Source organism: Anarhichas minor, unplaced genomic scaffold (genome assembly GCF_050575085.1).
Source record: "Anarhichas minor isolate MPS153535 unplaced genomic scaffold, ASM5057508v1 ptg000002l, whole genome shotgun sequence".
NCBI lineage: Eukaryota > Metazoa > Chordata > Actinopteri > Perciformes > Anarhichadidae > Anarhichas > Anarhichas minor.
Genome location: NW_027466448.1, coordinates 8,790,191 through 8,810,821, shown reverse-complemented (window position 1 = coordinate 8,810,821; position 20,631 = coordinate 8,790,191). Strand labels below are relative to the sequence as shown.

The 20,631-nt window shown below is 44.4% G+C and overlaps 2 protein-coding genes across 2 annotated transcripts; both read right to left on the bottom strand.

The window, feature by feature from the left end:
- Positions 1–1,173: 1,173 nt before the first annotated feature.
- ssh1b (slingshot protein phosphatase 1b) lies at positions 1,174–13,433 on the bottom strand. Its single transcript, XM_076103664.1, has 15 exons — positions 13,353–13,433; positions 11,830–11,867; positions 7,763–7,863; positions 6,723–6,787; positions 6,385–6,506; positions 6,220–6,288; positions 5,774–5,839; positions 4,985–5,179; positions 4,665–4,758; positions 4,369–4,497; positions 4,139–4,185; positions 3,430–3,576; positions 2,790–2,990; positions 1,927–2,569; positions 1,174–1,809 (listed from the first exon to the last, which is right to left on the bottom strand). The coding sequence occupies exons 1-15, from the start codon at positions 13,431–13,433 to the stop codon at positions 1,174–1,176; spliced, it is 2,634 nt and encodes an 877-aa protein (XP_075959779.1).
- Positions 13,434–14,662: 1,229 nt separating this feature from the next.
- svopb (SV2 related protein b) lies at positions 14,663–20,107 on the bottom strand. Its single transcript, XM_076090143.1, has 16 exons — positions 20,046–20,107; positions 18,860–18,990; positions 17,859–17,944; positions 17,672–17,770; positions 17,484–17,555; positions 17,268–17,392; positions 17,101–17,164; positions 16,853–16,978; positions 16,653–16,781; positions 16,462–16,535; positions 16,043–16,119; positions 15,838–15,942; positions 15,524–15,635; positions 15,349–15,430; positions 14,972–15,061; positions 14,663–14,881 (listed from the first exon to the last, which is right to left on the bottom strand). Exons 1-16 carry the CDS (start codon positions 20,105–20,107, stop codon positions 14,663–14,665), a joined length of 1,653 nt encoding a protein of 550 aa, XP_075946258.1.
- Between the last annotated feature and the right edge of the window lie 524 nt (positions 20,108–20,631).

Genomic DNA, 20,631 nt, shown 5'->3' with positions numbered 1-20,631 from the left:
CCAACAACTGAAAGTTTTTCTTCAGTCTCTTTCTTCTTTCAGGCATAAGACGAGGGGGTTAGGTTCACTTTAAACAATTCATGATCCAACTGACACATGATTGTTGTCACTTAAAACTAGACAATGACAAATCTGAATGCATTTCAGTCCTAAAATAATATGTTTTCTGCCCAAGTGTGTCGACAATATGTTTTTGTAATACTGCAAAGTCATGCGTGGGGCTAAAGTGAGTGCTTTAAGTACATGATTACATTGACTTTAATGGAGGTCAGGGTGAACCAGCCACTGTGCAGAGACAACAAAAGAGTCTTTGACCTAAACAGTTCGAGATGCTTGTGGTCCGAGGTACAACACCTTACAAAGAGGCATAAAAAGGCTCACATCCTTTTCTCAAAATAATTATGCTTCCACATGAAATGCCCTTTCTTGATGCAAAAGCAGCTGCAGCAGGGAACGTAAGAGTGGATTCGGCTATCAGCGGTAACATGAGGAGATGCTGAACGCAATCAAAATGGGGCAACTGCAAACATTCATCGAGCTCCTTCATGAATGCCGTTGATGAGTTGGATTGAAAAAACATACAGTACACTGAAAGAAGCAGGTAACTTCAGGTATTTTTCTTTCCATCGACACCAAAGTGCTCGTTATAGCTTTCTGAGGAGTTAAAAACAAACAACCACCGCCGCCGCCTCTGGAATATGCCAAACCTGTCTGTTGAGGGTAAATACGGCAGCATAACGCTCATCTCCACTGGGCTGTGGGGAGGTGTGATGATCCTGTATGTGGTGTGGGGCCAGCAGGCTCAGAAGAGACCAGGTGAGCCTCCATCCGGTCTGAGGGACAAGTGGAAGGACACAGGGAAAGTCTTCAGTCCTTACCTGGCCAGAAGCACTCAAGCCTTCAGCGAATGGTCAAAACAACCAGCCTCATCTGGATCTTAGTGCCAGTAGACAATGACAGGACACTCTCTGGAAATACAGAGAGGGCTGTTTGCAGCTTGTGACAGTGCAGCTATGAGGCCAGGACATGACAGTTCAGGTCAAAGCAGAGCTTCGTTTCTGGTACGACACCACAGCGGTAGTCATCTAAAAAAGGCCCACAGCCGTCATAGGGTTCCTGCTGAAGGCAGTGGCCAACCTCCTCCTCCATCTCATCCATGTAAGGGTTACTGTATTAAGGCAGGGGCCCCACCGGGAGCTGGCCCTCCATGGCCAAGCTTGGCAGCTTCTCGAGCTGCTCCGCCCTCTGTCGCATCAGTTCCAGACCAAATTCTAACCCCAGTCCCGGCATTTGCAGCTGGGCCAGAGCCTGCTGCTGGAGCTCCATGGCACCACCAGGTTGTAGTTCTAAACATTCAGCGGGAGCCACACTGATGGCCCCCGTACCATCCCTTGATAGTCCTTCCCCCATGTCGTCCCCCTGCGGTTCGTCCATGTCCTCTGTGTCCACCGAGCCGCGGCCAGGAGGAGTCTCCTCGCAGCTCATGGGTGAGACCGGTTTGGGGCGGTTGGTTAGTGGGACACCGGGGGTGCAGGTGGAGCAGCGGTACAGATGACTGGAGGGCTGGATCAAGTTGGGTGGGACAACAACGGGGGCTTGCAGAGACTGCAGAATTGGGGCGGAGGCAAAATTGGTCCCGGGCGGATCTATGCATATGGTGGGGATAGTGCAGTGGCGGGAGGGGTTAAGGCGGTGAGAACGGCCTCCTGCTGGACGGTCACAGCGCCGCACTTGTGGTAGACGGAGGCAGTATTTACAGGACTGATACGAGGGCTTCACTTTTAAAGGGTTTCCTGTGCTACCACTGTCCTAAATGGAGTAACATACAAACACAGTATATGGTCAGTGGCATGCAGAATATTTAAATTAATATGAAATAAAACAAAACATGACTACAATTAAAAAAGCGACATTTTCTTAACTCACGTCAAAAGCTGCAGGGCAGCTGCGCTTGGCAGCCATGCGGTTGCTGTTGTTGGTGTTCAGGTTGGCCAGGCCCAACCGGCTCTCCTCCGTCCTCTCAGCATCCTCCCCTGGCCTCTTCCCATCGGAATTCCCAGGTGTCTGAGCCAGGGCCGCCATCTCAGCTTCCTCTTTCTTGGCCTCCTCCTCATCCTCCTCCTCCAAAGTACTGATCTCCAGCCTCAGTCTCATGTCCTCCAGGGGGTCGAGGCGGCCGCACGTCTGAGCTGCCGTGCCCTCGCCAGGCAGGGCTAAATGGGCCATGGGGAAACCCTCGTCCTCCAATAGGGCATCCCTCTCCACGTCTTCTATCTCAATGAAAACTCTTTCCATACCTACCAGAGGGGGGCCCCGCACTGGAGTGGAGGGCTCACTGTCTAATGCAGAGTCTGACAAACGTCTGAAGTAATAGTTATAGTTAAGAGAGTCAAGGGGCTCCATCTCCAGACCCATAACCCTGCACGGAGAGGCCCCGCAGCCTCCCAGGGCTTCTTCCCCTCTGAGCACTGGCGTCTCCTCCCCACCAGTACAGTGGCCAGAGGCTTGCAAATCATCTGATCCCTCCTTATCGCTTTCAGGCCTCCACAGCTTGTTGTGGCGATGTTTACTGTGAAGGCAAATATGCTTTCGTTTACATGCGAGGAAAAAACAGAAAGCTTCACAAAGCAAATCACCATTATAGTTGTAATACCAGCAGGATGTGTGTAATGGCTATTAGCTTTATGGTATGTGTACTTGAGGTATCTGGCCGCACCTGAGTAAAAAAGAAAAACACGCAGGTGACTGCAGCAAAGTGCAAACCTGAGTGAAACTGTAGACCTGCTTACCTTGCGTCCAGGATTCCCTCGTACTCTGCCAGCTGTCTCATGAAACCAGCGTTCGGCTGAGCTATACTCCGTTTCTGCTTGACAAAGTTGTAGGCTTTCTCCAGAGACCAGCCGTACTCCTTCATTGCATAGGCAATAACTGTAGAGGCAGACCGGCTCACCCCCATCTTACAGTGCACCAGGCACTTGGAGTTGTTCTTCCTGGTGGACAGAAAACAATTAGTTCATATGGATCTAGTTGGTGACAGTTAGGATGGTGTAGTAGCCGTTAAAAGTATTCAGTTAAATCCGTTTGTGTTTGGTTTCGATGGTTTTCATGAGGTGCACGCCACCATTGCACCATTTCAGTTCTCTCCGTCTACGTTACTCACAGCTGTGTCATGCATTTGGGTGGGAGAAATATGCGTCCTGTGGGGTCACGGCCCCAGGACTTAAGGAGAATACATGATGTGAGCCAGTCAAACTGTAACGACTTAAAAATGATGCCTTAAAGCCACATCTGTAAATACCAAAGGGCTGTGGGGACACAGTTCTGTTGGCTGCTGTTTCCACAATTCTTGGATAACAATCTGGTTTTACAGTTTATGATCTGCACAACTCTTACCAGCCCACTGCTGTATCTTAACATGTGTGGTCTTACTTGGCTTTGACCAGGAAGTTGTAGGTGTCGTTCCAGTGGGCCAGCAGGTCGGTAGCATCCTCGTCGTATACGCGGATGTTGTGATAAGAAAACATCCCCGGGAAGAAGTTGTCGATCTCTCTGGTAACATTCAGGATGAAACCCACTCTGCAACCAGAACAATAACATGTTAGTCGTTACACTACTTTTTAGTTTAACTGTTTCTCAGGACATGTGGAATCAGACTAACGCTGTGTTCAAGACAACTCGGAACAGAAAATGTCTGACCTCCGACTAGAAAAAGTACATCCACACCGACTTCATGAAGAAGCGGTTGTCCATCAACTTTTATTCAGGAAAATTTAAAAAATGTCCCAAAAAATGTGGAGGCTGCACTGCTGAGCGTCTAATTGTGTGTACACTTGCCAAAGGAATATCAGTTTGACACGGTCAGCCATGTTTTTTGTTTACATTTGGCATTGTGCACCTTGAACGCAGCATAAATATCTTTAACACTGCTGCACTGACTAAATAATAACTGAAAGTCATACAGAGTCATGTGCCTGTGTTTTAAACAGATTAACGTGGCATCATTTTACAATTCGCCTCACAATTATTAACATAACTTTCAGGTAAAATTATACATGTATAGCTTATTTACTTCTTTATAAGAATAAAAAAAGGTGTAGGATTAAATCAGGATTGCATGGTGTGCACACTATCAGCTCACCCGCAGTCACGTAGTTCTTCCAGGTTGGATGCGTTCCACTCGGAGCCCTACAGAGGCAAAAAGACGGAAACTTATAATGGATAATTGCTTAAGTGTACTGAGGTAAGTATAAACCACAGTGTGACAGTGAGTTGGCATTAGCGCGGTGTAAATGTTAAGAAAATATTATATAAAAACAGTTCAAGGTAGGATAAAAGAAATAAATCAAAATGCAAAAATGAAATTCTCACCAAGTACACATGGTCAAGGATGAGAGTGGGCTTGTCCATCTGACCCATGATCAGAAGCATCTCGTTGTCTATGAACTCTTTGTACTCTGTGAGGTTACAGCTCATATGCTGCTCCAGCTTGTTACGGATCTGTGGACGAGGATTGAACAAGAAGCACTTTACTAAAACAGTGTACAGCTAATGAACGCTACATTAATAAAACATGAAAATCAGATGTGTCTTCTTTCTAAAACCTTTAAGTACAGTATTATAGAAAGATCTGGACCCATCGCACACGTCGTCGATTTGCCACATACCTCCTTCGAGGTGATGTTCTCCAGGTCTTGATACGTCATGATGCTGCGTAGCTTGGCTTTAATGAGACACTCTGTCCTCTCTCGCTCAGTTGGCCTGCACATAATGAGTCAATACATCAGTGTTGCTGTCTGAATGGAAATTAGCATAACAGTGTAACATGTTCCCCAAGCTGAAGACAAAAGAGACAACAGCTGGTGTCCAAAGCATTAAAAATCCGTTCCATGACTAAAGACACAATACACACACCATGCATGTTAAAAAAAAAATGTTCTCATAACGTAAACCGTTATGCTGCATGGAGCAGCCTGTGGGGTCTCACCGGTCGACGAACATGGTGGGCGAGTCGGGCCGGGCGGTCTCCAGGTCGGTCATAGCATTCCACTCATTGACGCAGCTCTGCTCCGAGGTGATGCAGCTCTCGTAGAAGGCCATCCACGTGAGAGCAATGCCCCCTTGGAAGTAGTTGAAGCGGCGCGACACCTCGCACGCCTTGTGGAGGATCTGCAGGGCAGACCTGCGGAGACACGGAGCAATAACTTCATTGTCACAAATCAGGGCCAATAAGACATCGGCAGACTTGTTTATTGGTCGTTCTGATAAGTGACCAGCAGGTGGCACATGGATCGAGCTAGACTGCCAGAAGTTTTTGAACAAACTGTGATGACAGTAGTGTCGTGCTGGACCAGGTCAGTGTTGAGCACAGTGGGGAATTATAGTCAAATGCTCTATAGTTTTCTGTTATTTACCAAACCAATTTTGGTTAATTGGTGGCAGTTTGTACCTATGTTCATTTATGTTACTGGTGACGAGTGCAAAGCCTCAATGTTGGACAAAGTCTAACAGTTATTTATTACCTTTTTGTGAAGCTGCTACTTGACCCCATAATTGAGCTAACTAGGCTAATCTCACCCTCAGCTTTTCGGTGCCTTTACACTGCACACAACATCTGAAAACTCAAATTAACCTGAACATGCCTTGAGGTCTGGTACACATGTTTCCATCTACCCAATGTGAGAGTCCATAACAACAATTATCCAGCATGGCCAACGCGTGTTTCCCTCGTGTCCACGCGCCGGTAATCCCAGGTAAACACGAAGGATTCACTCACCACATGGCCTGCACGGATACAGGCTTGAAGACATGTGATCGCCCTGCCGTGTTCACGCTGAAGCCTCTGGTGAGGAAGAGGAGGAGAGGGAAGATCAGTTCACGTTTTGGGTGGAGATGCAGAGAGCTGTCGGGGGATGTAAACACAGACTGCACACGGCTCGTCCATGGGGACTATTCAGGACACCGACCGGTGGAACATTCCTCCAGCATACAGAGACAATGTTAACAGGTCAGCAAGAACACACACACACACACACACACACACACACACACACACACAAAAATGCATGTAATGCACTCCTCTGCCACTGGTGGGCAGAAAAACCTAACAGGCAGAGAACAACAAAAACATGCAGCTGGAAGCCCACCTCAATATCAGCAGAAATATTCAACCAGCTGATTTACGTATTCCAGCTTTTATGAAAAGGACAAACTGAAACTTACCCATCTCCATCTAAATGTATGTTGGAATCGCTCCACAGTGGCAGCACCATCCCAATAGAGCAGTTTTTACTGTAGAGCACAACGATTTCAGAATAACGTTTGAACAGATCTAATAAAATCAGATAAAACGGCACTAAAACGTGAGACAGCAGAGAGATTCATTACCTGTCCTTGTCTGTGAAGTCCATCCCCAGGACGATGTTTTCCTCTGTGTCTTGATGGCCGTTGGTGTAGATGACGACCATGTAGCGCACCCGGTCTGACCAGCCGCTCTCTAACCGTACGGCCTGGGGAACAGAAGGAGAGCATGCAAGATTTACTGGTGGGGTCATGGAACTATTGTGCAAAAACTGCATGAAAAACAACAAACCTGAGTAAACAACACAATGAGTAAGAGGATTTAACACTAGTGCTGTAACAGCTTCAAGTGTACAGCTCCCACTCAAACAAATCGATCCAAAAAAGAAATAAATGTGTGTGTGTGTGTTAAGTATCATACTGACCAGCTTAATGCGATCTTCAGACCGGAGGATCTTAAACATGACCTGCAGGTGTTGAGGTAAATCACCTGCAAGTGAAACACGCGTTGAGACTTACTAGGAAACTGAGTGAGTGTACAACGAGAAGCATAGTTTAGTTCAGCTCGTTCTCATGTTTGATTGGACGAGTTAAGGTCACCGTCACAGTCTGGATGTTCAAACTGGACACTGGACTTGAAAATGATTCCCCCACCCCTTCAGTAAGAAGCTAAAACTGCCTTCAATAAGCTGAAAAATATTACCAAGTTCAGAGTTAACAATACAGAGAAATGCACACTTTAAAAATCGCTGACAGGCTTCACTGCAGAGACACTCTGGGGAATTTCTAACAAAAAACAAAACAAACAAAAAAACAAAAAAGGTCAAGTACAAACTGATCATTCAGCTTCTTCTATTGTACATTCATTTGGGGGGTTTTCATCTCCAGTGGGAGGAAATATGCTCGCGGATTTCTCTCAATGAAGACAAATGTAAACCCTGCGACCTTCCAGCTGTGCTAAGCTAAAGTGCTAGCGAGTAACACCCGAGTCACCTGCAAAACAGACTTCTGTCTTCTCCCGCCTTTGTCCTCAAATGACATCAGGCTCAACAAGGACGTCAGATTAGGAACTTGTAAACAGTGAGCGTCTATTAAAGAGCTTTTATTTTTAGATTGTGCATGATTATGCTGCATTTTAGCATCACTTTGATGTGCAGACAAACATCAGCAGCATGATTCTGTAAGAAATAATCTCAAGTGCCCAGAATTCAAAAAGTTAAAGAACAGACACCGTCTGTGTATTGCTTTAAAATAACTTTAAGCCGACTGATTGATCTTGTTTGAACTGATTTGTGGGCATCCCTTGTGCTAAACTGCCGGTGACTTCAGGTCGGACCACAGTTTAGAATAAACACAGACAAACCCACAGAGAGAAAAACACACCTCAGCAAACACAGTTTTCCTTTTTGTCTGGAGCTCGTTTGTGCGAGAAACAAAAGCTGCTTCTGTGCGAGTTCGCTCCTACCTGCATGCTTGTGGTGGGTCGGGGTCTTTGGTCCTTGTGCGCTGCCGCCCTGCTGCAGAAAGAGGGCGGCTCCTTTGACCATGAAGAAGCTCTCACTGAGGCTGGAAAAGGCAGACGTGGAAAATACATTGAGGGCGACTGAAATCTCAACAATTGCCATCAAAGAACTTCTTGTTTACAAGTGTCGACACTTTCACACACAGGTTGATAATGTTCTAGTTGAACCACTCTTCCCTGTGCTTCGTTCTAACCCAACGAGTCAAACCCAAGTGAGGTAAGGATTTATTGTTTTCCCGCTTTCTTTTCAAAAAGGAGAGTTTTGGACTGAAGAGAGAGAGAGAGGGGAGTGATTTAACATCTACTGGCTGGCTACGGTACAGGCGTAGTTAAACACATTGATTCCCTTCATCATCCAGCTCGGATATCTCCAGATTTCAGACATAAAAACCCAACTGACTAGTTAGGAACTCAGTCAGGGAGCAAGAAGCTGCAGAAAACTGGCTGCACCAGGAGCGGCCAAGCGTACAAAAGGCCTGCTCTTCAGAACCACTTTTACAGCCTCATCTTCATGGTCTCCACAACCCTTTAGTTTTACCTTACGTGTATGCACCTTAAACATCACTCGCACAAGTATACATGCTGAACACCACGGACCCATTCCTTATCTCCACAACCTTATTTTTGCTTTAGACTGAAATGGAAAGAAGACGTTGTTTTTTTCCATATGTGCCAAATGTCATCAGAAGCAACATTTTACATTATTTCTACCATCATTACTTCTAATGTCGCACCAGATCTTTAGTACTCATTCTCAGCTCATCTCAATCAACGGTCAATCTCTTTGTTTTTTCTATTCCCTCATTAGCAAACAAATGTCTTCTCACACATTGGAAGGAAACTACTGTCACTGTGATTACCATACATTTAAAGAGGTTGTGAAATGCTTTTAAAAAACATCATTTGGCTTTGTAAACTGAGCAACAATAGAACCGGTGTTATCGGTATGCGACTTAAACTGCTAAGTAAAAAAAAAAAAACTTTGGAAAGAAACTTATCGTTTGATCTATTTAATGTCAGAAAATGGTCAGAATTTCCCAGAACCGAAGGTGACGTCTTCAAATTGCTTGTTCTGTTTGACGATCAGTCCCAAACCAAAAGATATTGAATTTACGATCACACAGAACAAAGAAAAGCAAATCCTCAAAAACCGAGAAGCTCAAACCGATGAATGTTTTGGAGAGACACCAACGATGAATCTAAATTTTCAAATCAATTTTCTGTTGATCTGCAAATAAGCCATCGTGGCCGAACCGGAGTTAAACAATCCCATTTTCAAATCATGTGGTTGAAGATTTGCGGTGAACAAAGTTGACCTTTGCTGCTCGTCATCCCCTCGTTCCTGTCATTCACCAGCTGCTCTAATAAAAACCTAGAAAATCATCATGAAACAAAAAGACATGTCTGCAGTGTGGATCCCGTACGCACAGTGAGCACTCGGGTGTAGGCTGCATACTTATCAAGTCCTCGCTGGTTCAGCGAGCAGGACAGAGGGCTCATCAGCGGCTGAAAGTCAGCAGAGTTCTGATGCGGTGACTTTTACAGCCCTGTGTTTTTATAGCATGATTAACAGACGCCTCCCTGCATGGGTCTACTGAATCAAGCGGTACACCGAGACTTTCCAAATGTGCTCGGACAATCGAGACTTCCTCTCCCGTCGGACCTGTACTGGATGCGGGACTTGTGGGGTCATGCCTTTTGTAACGAGGGCTGCAGTGAAGCAGGAGGAGAGCTTTAGCGTCTTTTCTCACACAGAACAGAGTGCAGCTTTGTTTTACCGCAGTCTCATACCCCTGCTCAACCAACACACACACACACAGACAGACAGACACAGACAGAGAGAGCCTGGTATGACTGAGTGGGACCATCACAAGGCCTTTTGTTTCAGCTCCCCTGCTACGTGGTATCACGATGTCTTTTCAATTGTATGTAGAATACATAAGACTTAGAGACAACGGTAAAAGAATCACAGGACGTGATGTGAATCAATTACGTTGAACAAATGTACGCTACACTTGAGAAAGGTGCGTTGATTTCAAAGTAACAACTTCAAACTCTTCACAAAGCTCCAACAAAGAAGACTTTTTCTGATCTAAACACTTTTAAATGTGGATGACTGTCCTAAACGTTTAAAGTTTCAATACTATTAAGTACACTTTACTATCAAACTTTGACCGCCAACTCTAAACATCCCAAACTGCCAGTAAGCGTCGACTTACCCCAATACATTTTCACTGTCAAGTCCGCTATCGACTTTTTGTTTGTGCCGCTGTGAGAACTTACATGCGACAGATCTCCCTCCGAGTCAGAGCAGCTTTCTCCACAAAGTGAGGCAGCACGGTGAGCATGGCTTTGTGTGGCGGTTTCACAACCAGATGCATCCTGCTAGCAGCTAGTGAACCATCTATTCTCCTCAGGAAAAAAAATAAATCAAATCTAGTCTCCTCTTATTAACATCCTCCCATCTATCGTCTACACCTGCGTATTCCTGTTGGGAGGAGACGACAGCCTCAGAAACTAGCAGTTTAACTTCTCTCCCCGTGGTCCTGGTCTAGCAAGTCCTTCATCTTTTTGCCTCCCACAGCTTTCTCGGTCCTCGTCTCCTCGTCTGCGCTGCCCTATCTCACTATCTCCTCTTCACAGCACGCGCTTCGGCAATCAGCTCTCCCTACGCAACACCCTACGCCACAATACCATCATTCATGCAAGCGCTGCGAAGCACTGGCAACGTTACTTGGCGTCAATCTGAAGTCTGTCATGCAGAATTCTAAATGAAGACTCTGCGCTGATGAATTGCTGAGCCACTGAAACGGGTTACTCATGTAGACACTCCAGGCGAGGCATGACATGACTGTTTTGAATGAAACCCACACACACACACACACACACACACACACACACAGTGAGTACAAAGACAGAGTCTGTGCCAAAGCTTCACTGACACAGATTTGGACTTCTGTGACGTTGGGTTGATTAAAGAAAAGCTTTGTGGACGAGCAGGAACAAAAAGTAGGCTCTCCGTTAAGTAACTGAGGAAACATTTTTAAATCAACTGTACTTCCAGCAGGTTTTTCCTCCTGAACTGCGAGAAGCTGAGGGCCATTACAGAAAACACACTGATGCTCCTGTATCTTCAGGACCGAGGACAAGACAAGCAGCTCGTCGCCTGTCAGAGTAGCTCTTAATAATCACCATCACGCCGCTTTGACGATTCATTCCATACAGTTGGTCATTTGACGTGTGACCGTCTTTCCCAATTTGTGTGTCGTTTAAACCCTTCTACCAGTTAAAGAACCATTACATCCATTATGTCAATTGTGCAACATGCATTTGGTAGAAACATGACCAAACTAGAGACCATCACAACAGCCGTGACACCAATTCGGGCGTAAAGTGGGGGACTAATTACACCTTCCCTCATGACAGCATCTTGCACAGTTGTGACGCTATAACGCTGACAAAACCTGTCCACAGACAGAAAGATAAACACCTGGCAAAGTACTGAAAACCGCTTCTGCAGTAGTTCCTGCTACAGTAGGTTGTCTTAAAGACTTCATTTTACCATGATGACACACACACACACACACACACACCCTGATGTCATCCTTTTATTAACTCAGCACATGTATCTGTACCGTTTACTTCCAGGTTTCCAAGTAAATATGGATTGCAGCTTCAACTGTTTGAGCCTGAAATGTTCAAAGAGGAGAGATAACTGTGTTGTTAAGATGACGTGTTTAAATCTGTTGTTTTCAGTCATACTTGTCATGATTCTACCGTCTCAAATACAATCGTAGACTGAAAATTACAGCTCGACACACCCCCGTCTGCTGGTCTCCCCCCTCGGTGCTCATGCAGGGTCAGAAGGCCCACTGACCACAAAGACAAAACTAAAAAAAAAATACATTCCACAAATCAGAAGCACAATAAGTTTACATCTCTTTGTAGATGTGTTTGAAATCCTGCAAGAACTTCCAACACATGACTTGTTAAACGGTAGAGATCCTTACCTCTGATTATTTTTCCGCTCATCATCACTTCCACAATCCTGAAAGACAAAAACAAAGGATTTAAAGACGGCAACAGCACGACGACGTGTAACGGCAGTGTCAAATGAATGTCAAGGAAACACTGAGGAGAGGATTTAGATTTTCTTCTTTAAAAAAAAACAGCCATCGTTGTGAATCTAGTATGCAGCAGAACTGGACAGTTGTTCCAGACCGGATTAGTGAACAGAGACTACTGCACTGAGCACATGGAACTGTTGTTTGGGTCACCTGGAGGCCGACATTCGTTGCGAGTATGATGCATCATTTGTTCGCTGTATATAAGTGAGAGACCCGAGCTGCAGAGCCACATGGGCGGGAACGGACTGGACCTTGGTACATTAATGATTTTAAATCTTTAAAGGTGTGAGGTGGTACAGAGGCACAGAATGGATGTTGAGGATAGGAATGAAGCATGCCAGCGCCTACTGCTGGTCCTGTCCTGTCAGTGTTGTGATCTCGTCTGCTATAGAGACAACAGTAGAATCATTAGGAGGCCTTCAAACATCACACCCATCCACTTCTCCTTCCTGCTGCCCGACTCTTGCGGAATAGTGAGCCGTAATGCAGAAAGTGAGGTTAAAAACCCAACTCTTCATCAGAGGAAGAATGTCCCCGCTTGTTTTTGTGTCTCGGCTCAGTCAGCCTACCAAGAGCACATAATCCACTCTCCTAAAAGCTAGAAAACTGGAGCACTAACCCTGGTGTTATGATTTCATTTAGAGTTAAAATCTGGCACCGCTCCACATTTGAACGTGTTTGCCGCTAAGATTAGGTGTTCCATATGGGATTCAACGTCTGCTTCACAGCCTCAAACTCCTCAGAGTCAATGTTACTTCTTGTTTGTCAGGAGCTGGAAGAAAATGACACTCACTTTTTGAATTGTGACAAAAAAAACCCCACTGAATACAGGTTAGTAAGATGTTTGCGTGGGGTGTTGCATACATCTAACGTCACTTGATTGTACCACCTCAGTGGCAGCACTCATTAAGTGCTTCTCTTTTTGCAAGTTCACCAACACTTGACTAAAGTGTCCTGGGGCACACACACGCTGATCATAATGGATCGTCGTTCCCCTTTAAAGCCTACACCCCAACATTGGGGCTGCATTACTACATAAAAAGGCCAATAACAAGGAGGGAGAACAACCTGAGTGCAACGCAGCAACTGTTTGTGCAGCAGCAAAATGACCACTTTGTTCTGACAGCTAAACCCAGCAGCCTCCCCCTCCCCCGCTGCAGGATTTTGTTTACAAATCCGCTGCCACAGTAGCCACAAACAACTCTCTGCTGCAAACAATGCAACAATAAATCAAGTTTGTAACACACACACACACACACACACACACACAGCAATGACGAAAGGATGGCTAACCCTTCCTGTGGGATATTGAACACCACACCGCCTGGGTTGATAGAGGCTCTCCTGCAGGCGCCTTCTCGGCGTTTCCTCGTACACAAAGACCGAGCCCCGGCTTTTCCACTTACCTCCCCCGCACTGCTGTTCGTCGTGCTGGCCGAGGATGCTGCACTGGGGGTGGGAGAGCGCTGCAGAGTCACCAGGGCCATGGTCGGTGGGCTGCAGCCTTGGAGGGCAGCGGAGGAGGAGGAGGAGGAGGAGGAGAGGAGAAGGGAGGGGAGGGGAGGAGGACGTGGGAAGATGCGCCGCTGAGATTGTCTCTGTCACCGGGGAGAAAATGCCTAGTCAGTCTCTCATCCAGCAGCACCTCCACACTCCAGAGCCCCGGCGGTGCTCCCGTTCGGTCCTGCTCCGTGCGTCCTCTGCGGTTACCGGAGACCTCATGAGCGGGAAGTCATGAGAGATTTCCGCCGTTTGTACCGAGCCAGCAGCGGACCCCGCGGTTTCATCACTGCTGCGCAGACAGACAAACAAAACACGGTGCAGGTTGCAAGCGGAGCAGAAATGACATGCAGCTTCGCCGGGCGCCTGTGATTGGCTGGCCTAGTTCGCGTGCGCGCTGTCATTGGGCCAATGTTGTCAAGGTGACTGGCCAGACTAGGAACTCCCAAATACAAATGATGAAATAATATTCTGCTCGTGTTATGAAACGCAGTGAGGTTGACCTGAAGGAGGGCACCAAGCAGCGAGTATTTTCATGATCGATTCATCTGCTCGTTACATTGTTTGGTCTACATCAGTAAACAGTCAAAAAAAAGTGACCGTCACGATCTCCTTGAGTCAGATATGATGTCACCAAATGCGTTTTGTTTGACCAAAAGTCCCAAATTGAAAACTATTTACTATAATGTGTAAACAAGGAAACGGACGAATTCTTACATTTGACAATAATGTCTGGATTTTATCATAATTGCAGATTAGTTTTCTGCTGATTCACTTATGGATTAATAGAACCATGCATGTTTTCTTCACTGACAAAATAAAACAGAGTCCAAGGAATATTGAACAGCTTTAATTAGCAAAAGGCAGGCTTATAAATAAATACAAGAAGTCATTTATTATACAAAATGTTAGGGCACGTCTTAAAAATGTGTAGCTCCAAGCAGAGCACAGTGAATCACCATTGTCCATATACCCCTCCGTTGCTCTTCATGGCCCAAATGTAGAGAGGGTAAACAAACCGGGTCCAAGTGTGCTTCTGCTCTCATTAGACATGGGAAGTAGGCCTGCCCTCAATTATCACTCCCTGCCTGTAATGAGATTAGTTTGAATCCTGGGAGCGATGATGGGTGAAGAACAACGGGACAAAGTTAAACAGACAACTGTGGCATCTGCAGCAGCTTTGGAGTAGACAAAGAATCCTTTATTTTAAATGGTTTCACTCTTCCTGAGTGACCTCTGGTTCTCCTGCGTTTGTATCATTTGACTCGCTGGTTGTTGTGGTGGTCGTCTGCTCTCCGTCCCCCTCATAAAGACTGGACTCCTGCAGACCCCTGCCCAACGTCTCAATGGGCAGCATCAAGGCTGCGATGCCACCCAGCAGACTAAAGCCGCAGTACAACGAAAGGGTGCCATACACTGATGTCCTGAGCAACACCTAGAACCAAAAGCCAAAATGTGAGGAGCCAGGCAGAGAAACAGCCTAAAAAGAGTCTGATATCAGAATGGTGCTGGAACTTCTGCATACCTGTGCCACAAAGGGGGTCATCAGGGCCCCCACCTTGCTCATCATATTTGAAATCCCCATTGCTAATGCTCTGTTTTCTGTAGGGAACACCTAATGAGAGGAGAGAGCATTTTGTCCAGTTCATATTAGGGCGGTGCTCAACCAAAGAAAAAAATCGACTAACACCCATTGTCAACTAATCCATTAGTTGCTTTAAATCGACAGATCTTTAGAATAAAATTTCGCCACAAAGAAATCACACAAAAAGTCATTCAGCATGAAAGAAGCATTGAAAAAAAGATGGATTTCCTAAAGAAATTAGTTGACTAATCAACTAAGAGGGGGCAGCCCTAATTCAAATGATCTAAAACCAAATGTTAACTTGGTAAAAGACATACCTCTGGTGTGTAAACAAAAGCAACTTGGAATCCTCCAGAGATGAAGGCTCTGCCTATAAAGAGGCAGATTGTGACAGCTGTCCTGCATGGACAGAAAGACAAACAGTTAGGATTGAGGTTTTAATATATTGCTACTGTTCCAATGTGACACAACAACACAGAGACACAAACTTACCTCCCAATACAAGCGTATATGGGCAGAATGCTCAAAGAAAACACGAAGAAACACAGGGCCATGCTCTTCTTCCTGCCAATACGGTCAATTGCCAGAAGGATAACTAAAATACCTGAAACAAACATGGAAATCATCTTTTAAATGTGGCAGTCAAGACACAGTGTGAATTAATTACAATTCAACAGATGAAGAAGAAATATGGAGGAACCTCTGTACATGGGCTCAACTCTGTTCTTGGCATCATGAAGGTCTTCACCTGAAAGTTTTAATTACATACCACAGCTCTGAGAAACTGCTAATAAGGAGCCTTTCACCTGGGAATTCAGCTAAGGTTGTCCATAAAAGGTCTTTGTAGTCGGCTGATGTCAAATATTTGCATTCCAGACTACAGCTTGGTTCAATCTTGGCCCCTTGCGTCGCTATGAGGAAGGAAGGATAGCTTTGTTTTTGGAGTTTGTTCCAATTTAAGACGCATTATGACAAAAGTTAAAATCTGGTCCACAGGGTGCTGATACTCACTCTCGCATGAAGGTCCAGCTTGGAACAGCTCAGTCGTCAACAGGACTATCCCGTAGTAGGAGAAGGTGTTTACAAACCTTTGGATAAAAACACAATGCAGCGTTCTAAGCACACGTAGTTGAACACAAAGCATTAAAACACATGGCTGGATTAACCTACTAGAGGACATTGGGGTAAGAAATCATTTAAAATCTGCTGCTCCCACTCTCTGTGCATTGTGTGTGTAGACACGCCTTTAATTTCCCATCATATAAAGTGCACACAGCAGACGACACAAGGCAATCTCAGCACTATCTTTCCTCTGCCCTGGGTACCAACCACTACTTGGTAATCCGGCCTTGATTATGTAATCACCTTAGATCAAAATACCAGATTAAGGAAAATTGACAGAGAGGAGAAAATGTGTTATTTAAGCCAACCATATAAACCACAGAAGAAGAGTAGTCCTCCAATACCGGGGAGAGAAGAGAGCTTTGATCCGTCCACGGCCATTCTGTGAAATAAGAATAATTAAAGGCTTATTTATTAATATCAACAATTAAACATTGTATTGGACACTTGTGTCCTTTATCTGAAAGAAATACAAAAACCTTTTTATCTTTAACCTCACCTGTTTATAGGCGATAAGCTTTCCTTGCGGCATGGCCTTCCCATTCTCTTTGGCGATGCGTGCTAAAGTTGCCATGGCCTTCTCCGTTTTTCCGCTCAGCACATTAAAACGAGCACTCTCAGGTAGCCACTGTGCAACACAGGAAAGTTCCGTTGGAGCTTGATTCTCGGCTGGTTTTATTTTATAACCAACATACTTACGAAGGAGAAGCAAAGAAAGATTGCCATTGGTATGGTAGACAAGCAGAGCAGCCACCTCCAGCCGAGAGTGGGCATTGTCAACAATGCCAGGAGGACCGCGAACACGGAGCCAAGTGCCCAGAATGCCTGATGCACAAAAAAAAACATCAATCAGGAGGGAATCAATAAGCAGTGCGCTTGATCAGACCGAAGATTCGACACTGGAATACAGTTAAAGTCATGCAGAGATAACAGAACCACCACAGTACCGAAATCAGCATGACACAGATGCCTCTCGACTTCTCTGGAAGGAATTCTGAGTACAGTGTCACCCTTAAAAGAGACCCAACGTTTATTGCAAATCGTTTCATGGCTATTGAAATGTGCAGGTCTGTTCAGTGCAGGCTTCACGAGCAGAGGAAGCAGCTGAACTTACGACTGAGGAGCTCCTCCGAGACCGCAGCCTACGAGGCCCCGCAGGACCAAGAGCCAGCCGTACACCGGAGCAAAGGCACTCAACAGGCCGTAGAACAGAGCCCAGCACATACAAAGCATCAGACCCTGTTCACCACAGAGACAAACGCAGAAGTTAAACATCAAATCATGTACAAAAAAATACCTAAATCATTAAAAACCCAAATATAACACTTACTGCTTTTCTGCCGTAGACGTCAGACACACTCCCCACTAAAGGTGAACCGATCCCCATTCCTAGAAACACCACCTGAGACAATAAAAACAACAAAAGAAGATCTTGAGAGAGATGTTCACACATTTCAGAATTAACTTGCTGTAGAATAACACTTTCTGAGAACACAGTACTTAAAAAAGGGACTTTACCGATGTTATGAGAGCCACCTGATAGCTTGGCAGCCTCCACTCACAGTGCAGATGGGGGCCCAAGATGCTGAGGATCATCATCTCCATGGCGTCTCCTATCTGCTCTCAGAGAGGCGGAGAGCTATACATGACATTCAGCATCTGGAGGTCAGAGTGAGGACTTTTCTGCGTGTTTTAGGATTCTTACCCATGACAGTCCGGTGAGCACAGACATTTTCCACTGGAACTTTCCAAAGCCGAAGGCCTCAAGCGCATCGTCTACTGTGAAGGTTTCTGTAAAAAAAAAAAAAGGGACAAGACAGTCACTGCAATTTCACTGTAAAGAAATGTGAGCATTGCTGAAGAATCACAACAAGCACAACATAATAAATGAGTAATATTTTAAAATATAGATATATATATTTTTTTTAAATACTTTTGCTAGGAGCTTTGAACTGTCTCTTTAAGAGCAACAGAAGCTGATTAAACATCACGTGAATGTGTTGCAACTAACAGGCCTCCGATCAGCACATTGTGTATAAAAAAAAAAAGTACATCTTTGAAGTATTTGTTCTTTCTTTAAGTATTTTTCGTTTAATGCTACGTTGTACTTCTATTCCCCAACAATTTAAATGGAAGCTATAGTTACTTTTCAAATTGAAATTTAACAAACATTACATTAAAATATGTTGCATTGTTACAGATTAAACTACAAAAAAGTATATCAAACTAATAAAATGATATCTACACTGTGCAACATTAATGTATGCTCATGTCAATGCATCAACAATATTGATCCAAAGACATAACGATGAACCCCGACAGAGGCCATTCTTCTGCATAATAAATATGTTTACTTTTGACACTTCAAGTATATTTTGTTATCAATACTTTTGTACTTTTAGTAAAACTTTAAATGCATGACATTTTTAGATTGCAGCAGCGCTACTTTTACGTTAAATTATTGAATTACTTCTCCCACTACTGATGGCAGGTCAGGTCATCTACACTGGTGCAATGTAGCATTCCTCAGCTTATATGCAAACTGTCTCCCACCTTTTCCCTCACAAAAAAAAAAAACAGGCATAGTTTCAGTTTGCAAGAATTACACATTTAAATCGAAAAGCCACCTTGTTTATTGTGTATTTTTCACACAGACGGATAAGATCAAAATGTGAATAAACTACAACTAATAGTTGTTCTACAGACCTTCAGTTTCATGAAATCCAGTTGTGGATGCAGAGTTTACTCCCTCCGAGTTGACTCTTGCTGAGGTTACGGTGCAGATCTCATTTTCTGTGTAGTCTTCATCGTTGTGACCCACAAAATTCACCTCACTCCTTAATGTCGGCACACCAAAGGGAGAAAAACAGGCATTATTAAGCACAAAAGGTTGAGTTTTTAAGTACAATGTGTCAATTTTGATCACAAAATGAATTTGCCTCAGACTGGAATACATAGCTCTGTGGCAACACACTGTGAACATAGGATGCACTGAAAATGTGGGTGGGACAAACTAGCAGGGGTCTTTTAACAGAGTAGATATCATTTCCTGTATTCTGGTGCCTTTTAACAGGTGGTTTGGTACTTTTATCTGCCTAGCATGAGCATTGTAATTTCACCCCAAGGAGGTAGTTGGCCCCAGATCACATATTTAAAGACATTAAAAATAAATAAATAAAAAGCTTTTCGGCACCCGTGACACGCAGCTGGAATAATCTCAAACATGGCAGGATATATATATATATATATATATATATATATATATAGATAGATAGATAGATAGATAGATAGATCTATAGATATATATAGATATATAGTTAGTAGGGAAGGATATCTCATTTTGTTTAATGCCTGTTACCTCAACTCCTCTCTCCTCGCATTTCCCGTGGGCGGGGCTCAGAAGCGAGGATAGGAGACGAGGAAAGGAATCGAGGATGAACAAACTGGAAAATGAGAAAGGGAACCCTGTGTTTTGGCTACTTCTTGCACGCAGTCTATGATTTAACGTCACAACGTTATGAACTGTGGGTAATTTCCTCTGGGAAAGTCTGCAGAAACGCGGACTTTCGGGAACTGCGCATACAGCATCAGGCACTTTGCGATTTGACAGCTGGAAAGCTCTAAACTCTCGCGGACTTTTTGGAAACGCAACTCAAAGCCGGAGTCCATTGAATGTTACTATACGTTATTGTTAACTTATTTAAAACACTGCTTTGTCTCTTTATGACCGATTCGCCAGAACCCGTGCTATTTTTGTAATAAGTCTCCACCCTCAACACTCTGTGTGCAGACAGCTGCCAGACAGGTTCTTGACTCAGAGTAGACTACATTACCTAATACCACAGATAAACATATGAGGAAATACAAAAGTAAACGCATGTGGTGGTTTTACCTCCGTTCGGGATTTCGCCACCTTCTGTAAATAATGTTGGGTTTTTTGCGCCATCTGTCCATTTCAGTTAAATGTTGGCGAGCTGAGACGTTCACCTCACAACACGCTTTGTATTCATAAAATACCAGGTGCGGTCTCAGGTGTCAACAACCAATCAGAGAGCAATACCTCAGGGGAATAAAGGAAAGAGGTTAACACACGTGTCGTTGAATCAGCCATACTTATTGAAACATTCTCTTTAGAGGGCTAGATCAATGAAAAAACAATATGGATGATGAGATAGAAAATGATCACTTTGTATTTTTCAGCTTCATCACTTGGTGATAATTTGGTAAAAAATAACACAAAAAACAAGAAACAAACTATGAAGCCAGTTTTTAAATATTCTTTTATTTTATTTGATTGCTGCCAGAAATGCAATTACAAGCACAAATCCAACCAGTAGAGATCAATCAAACTGCAATAATCGTCCCTCGTCCCCTTAATAAACCTTCTGTTCTTATCCAGTGGGATTTACAATAAGTACAACAGTGAGCTAAGCTTAAGATATAGGTTTGATATTGGTTGATTGATCACCCAAAGTTAA

What these genes read in the sequence shown, in the direction of transcription:
- ssh1b (XM_076103664.1), bottom strand. Translation starts at nt 13,433, where the DNA reads ATGGCCCTGGTGACTCTGCAGCGCTCTCCCACCCCCAGTGCAGCATCC. An exon ending in GAGCGGAAAAATAATCAGAG is followed by an intron (nt 7,864 to 11,829) that starts GTAAGGATCTCT and finishes TGCCTTTTCCAG; the next exon opens with CCTCAGTGAGAGCTTCTTCA. An exon ending in GAAGAACTACGTGACTGCGG is followed by an intron (nt 3,577 to 4,138) that starts GTGAGCTGATAG and finishes TTCTGGTTGCAG; the next exon opens with AGTGGGTTTCATCCTGAATG.
- svopb (XM_076090143.1), bottom strand. Translation starts at nt 20,107, where the DNA reads ATGGACAGATGGCGCAAAAAACCCAACATTATTTACAGAAGGTGGCGA. An exon ending in ACGTCTACGGCAGAAAAGCA is followed by an intron (nt 17,393 to 17,483) that starts GTAAGTGTTATA and finishes TGTGGTGAACAG; the next exon opens with GGTCTGATGCTTTGTATGTG. An exon ending in TCTTTCTTTGCTTCTCCTTC is followed by an intron (nt 16,782 to 16,852) that starts GTAAGTATGTTG and finishes TGTGTTGCACAG; the next exon opens with TGGCTACCTGAGAGTGCTCG.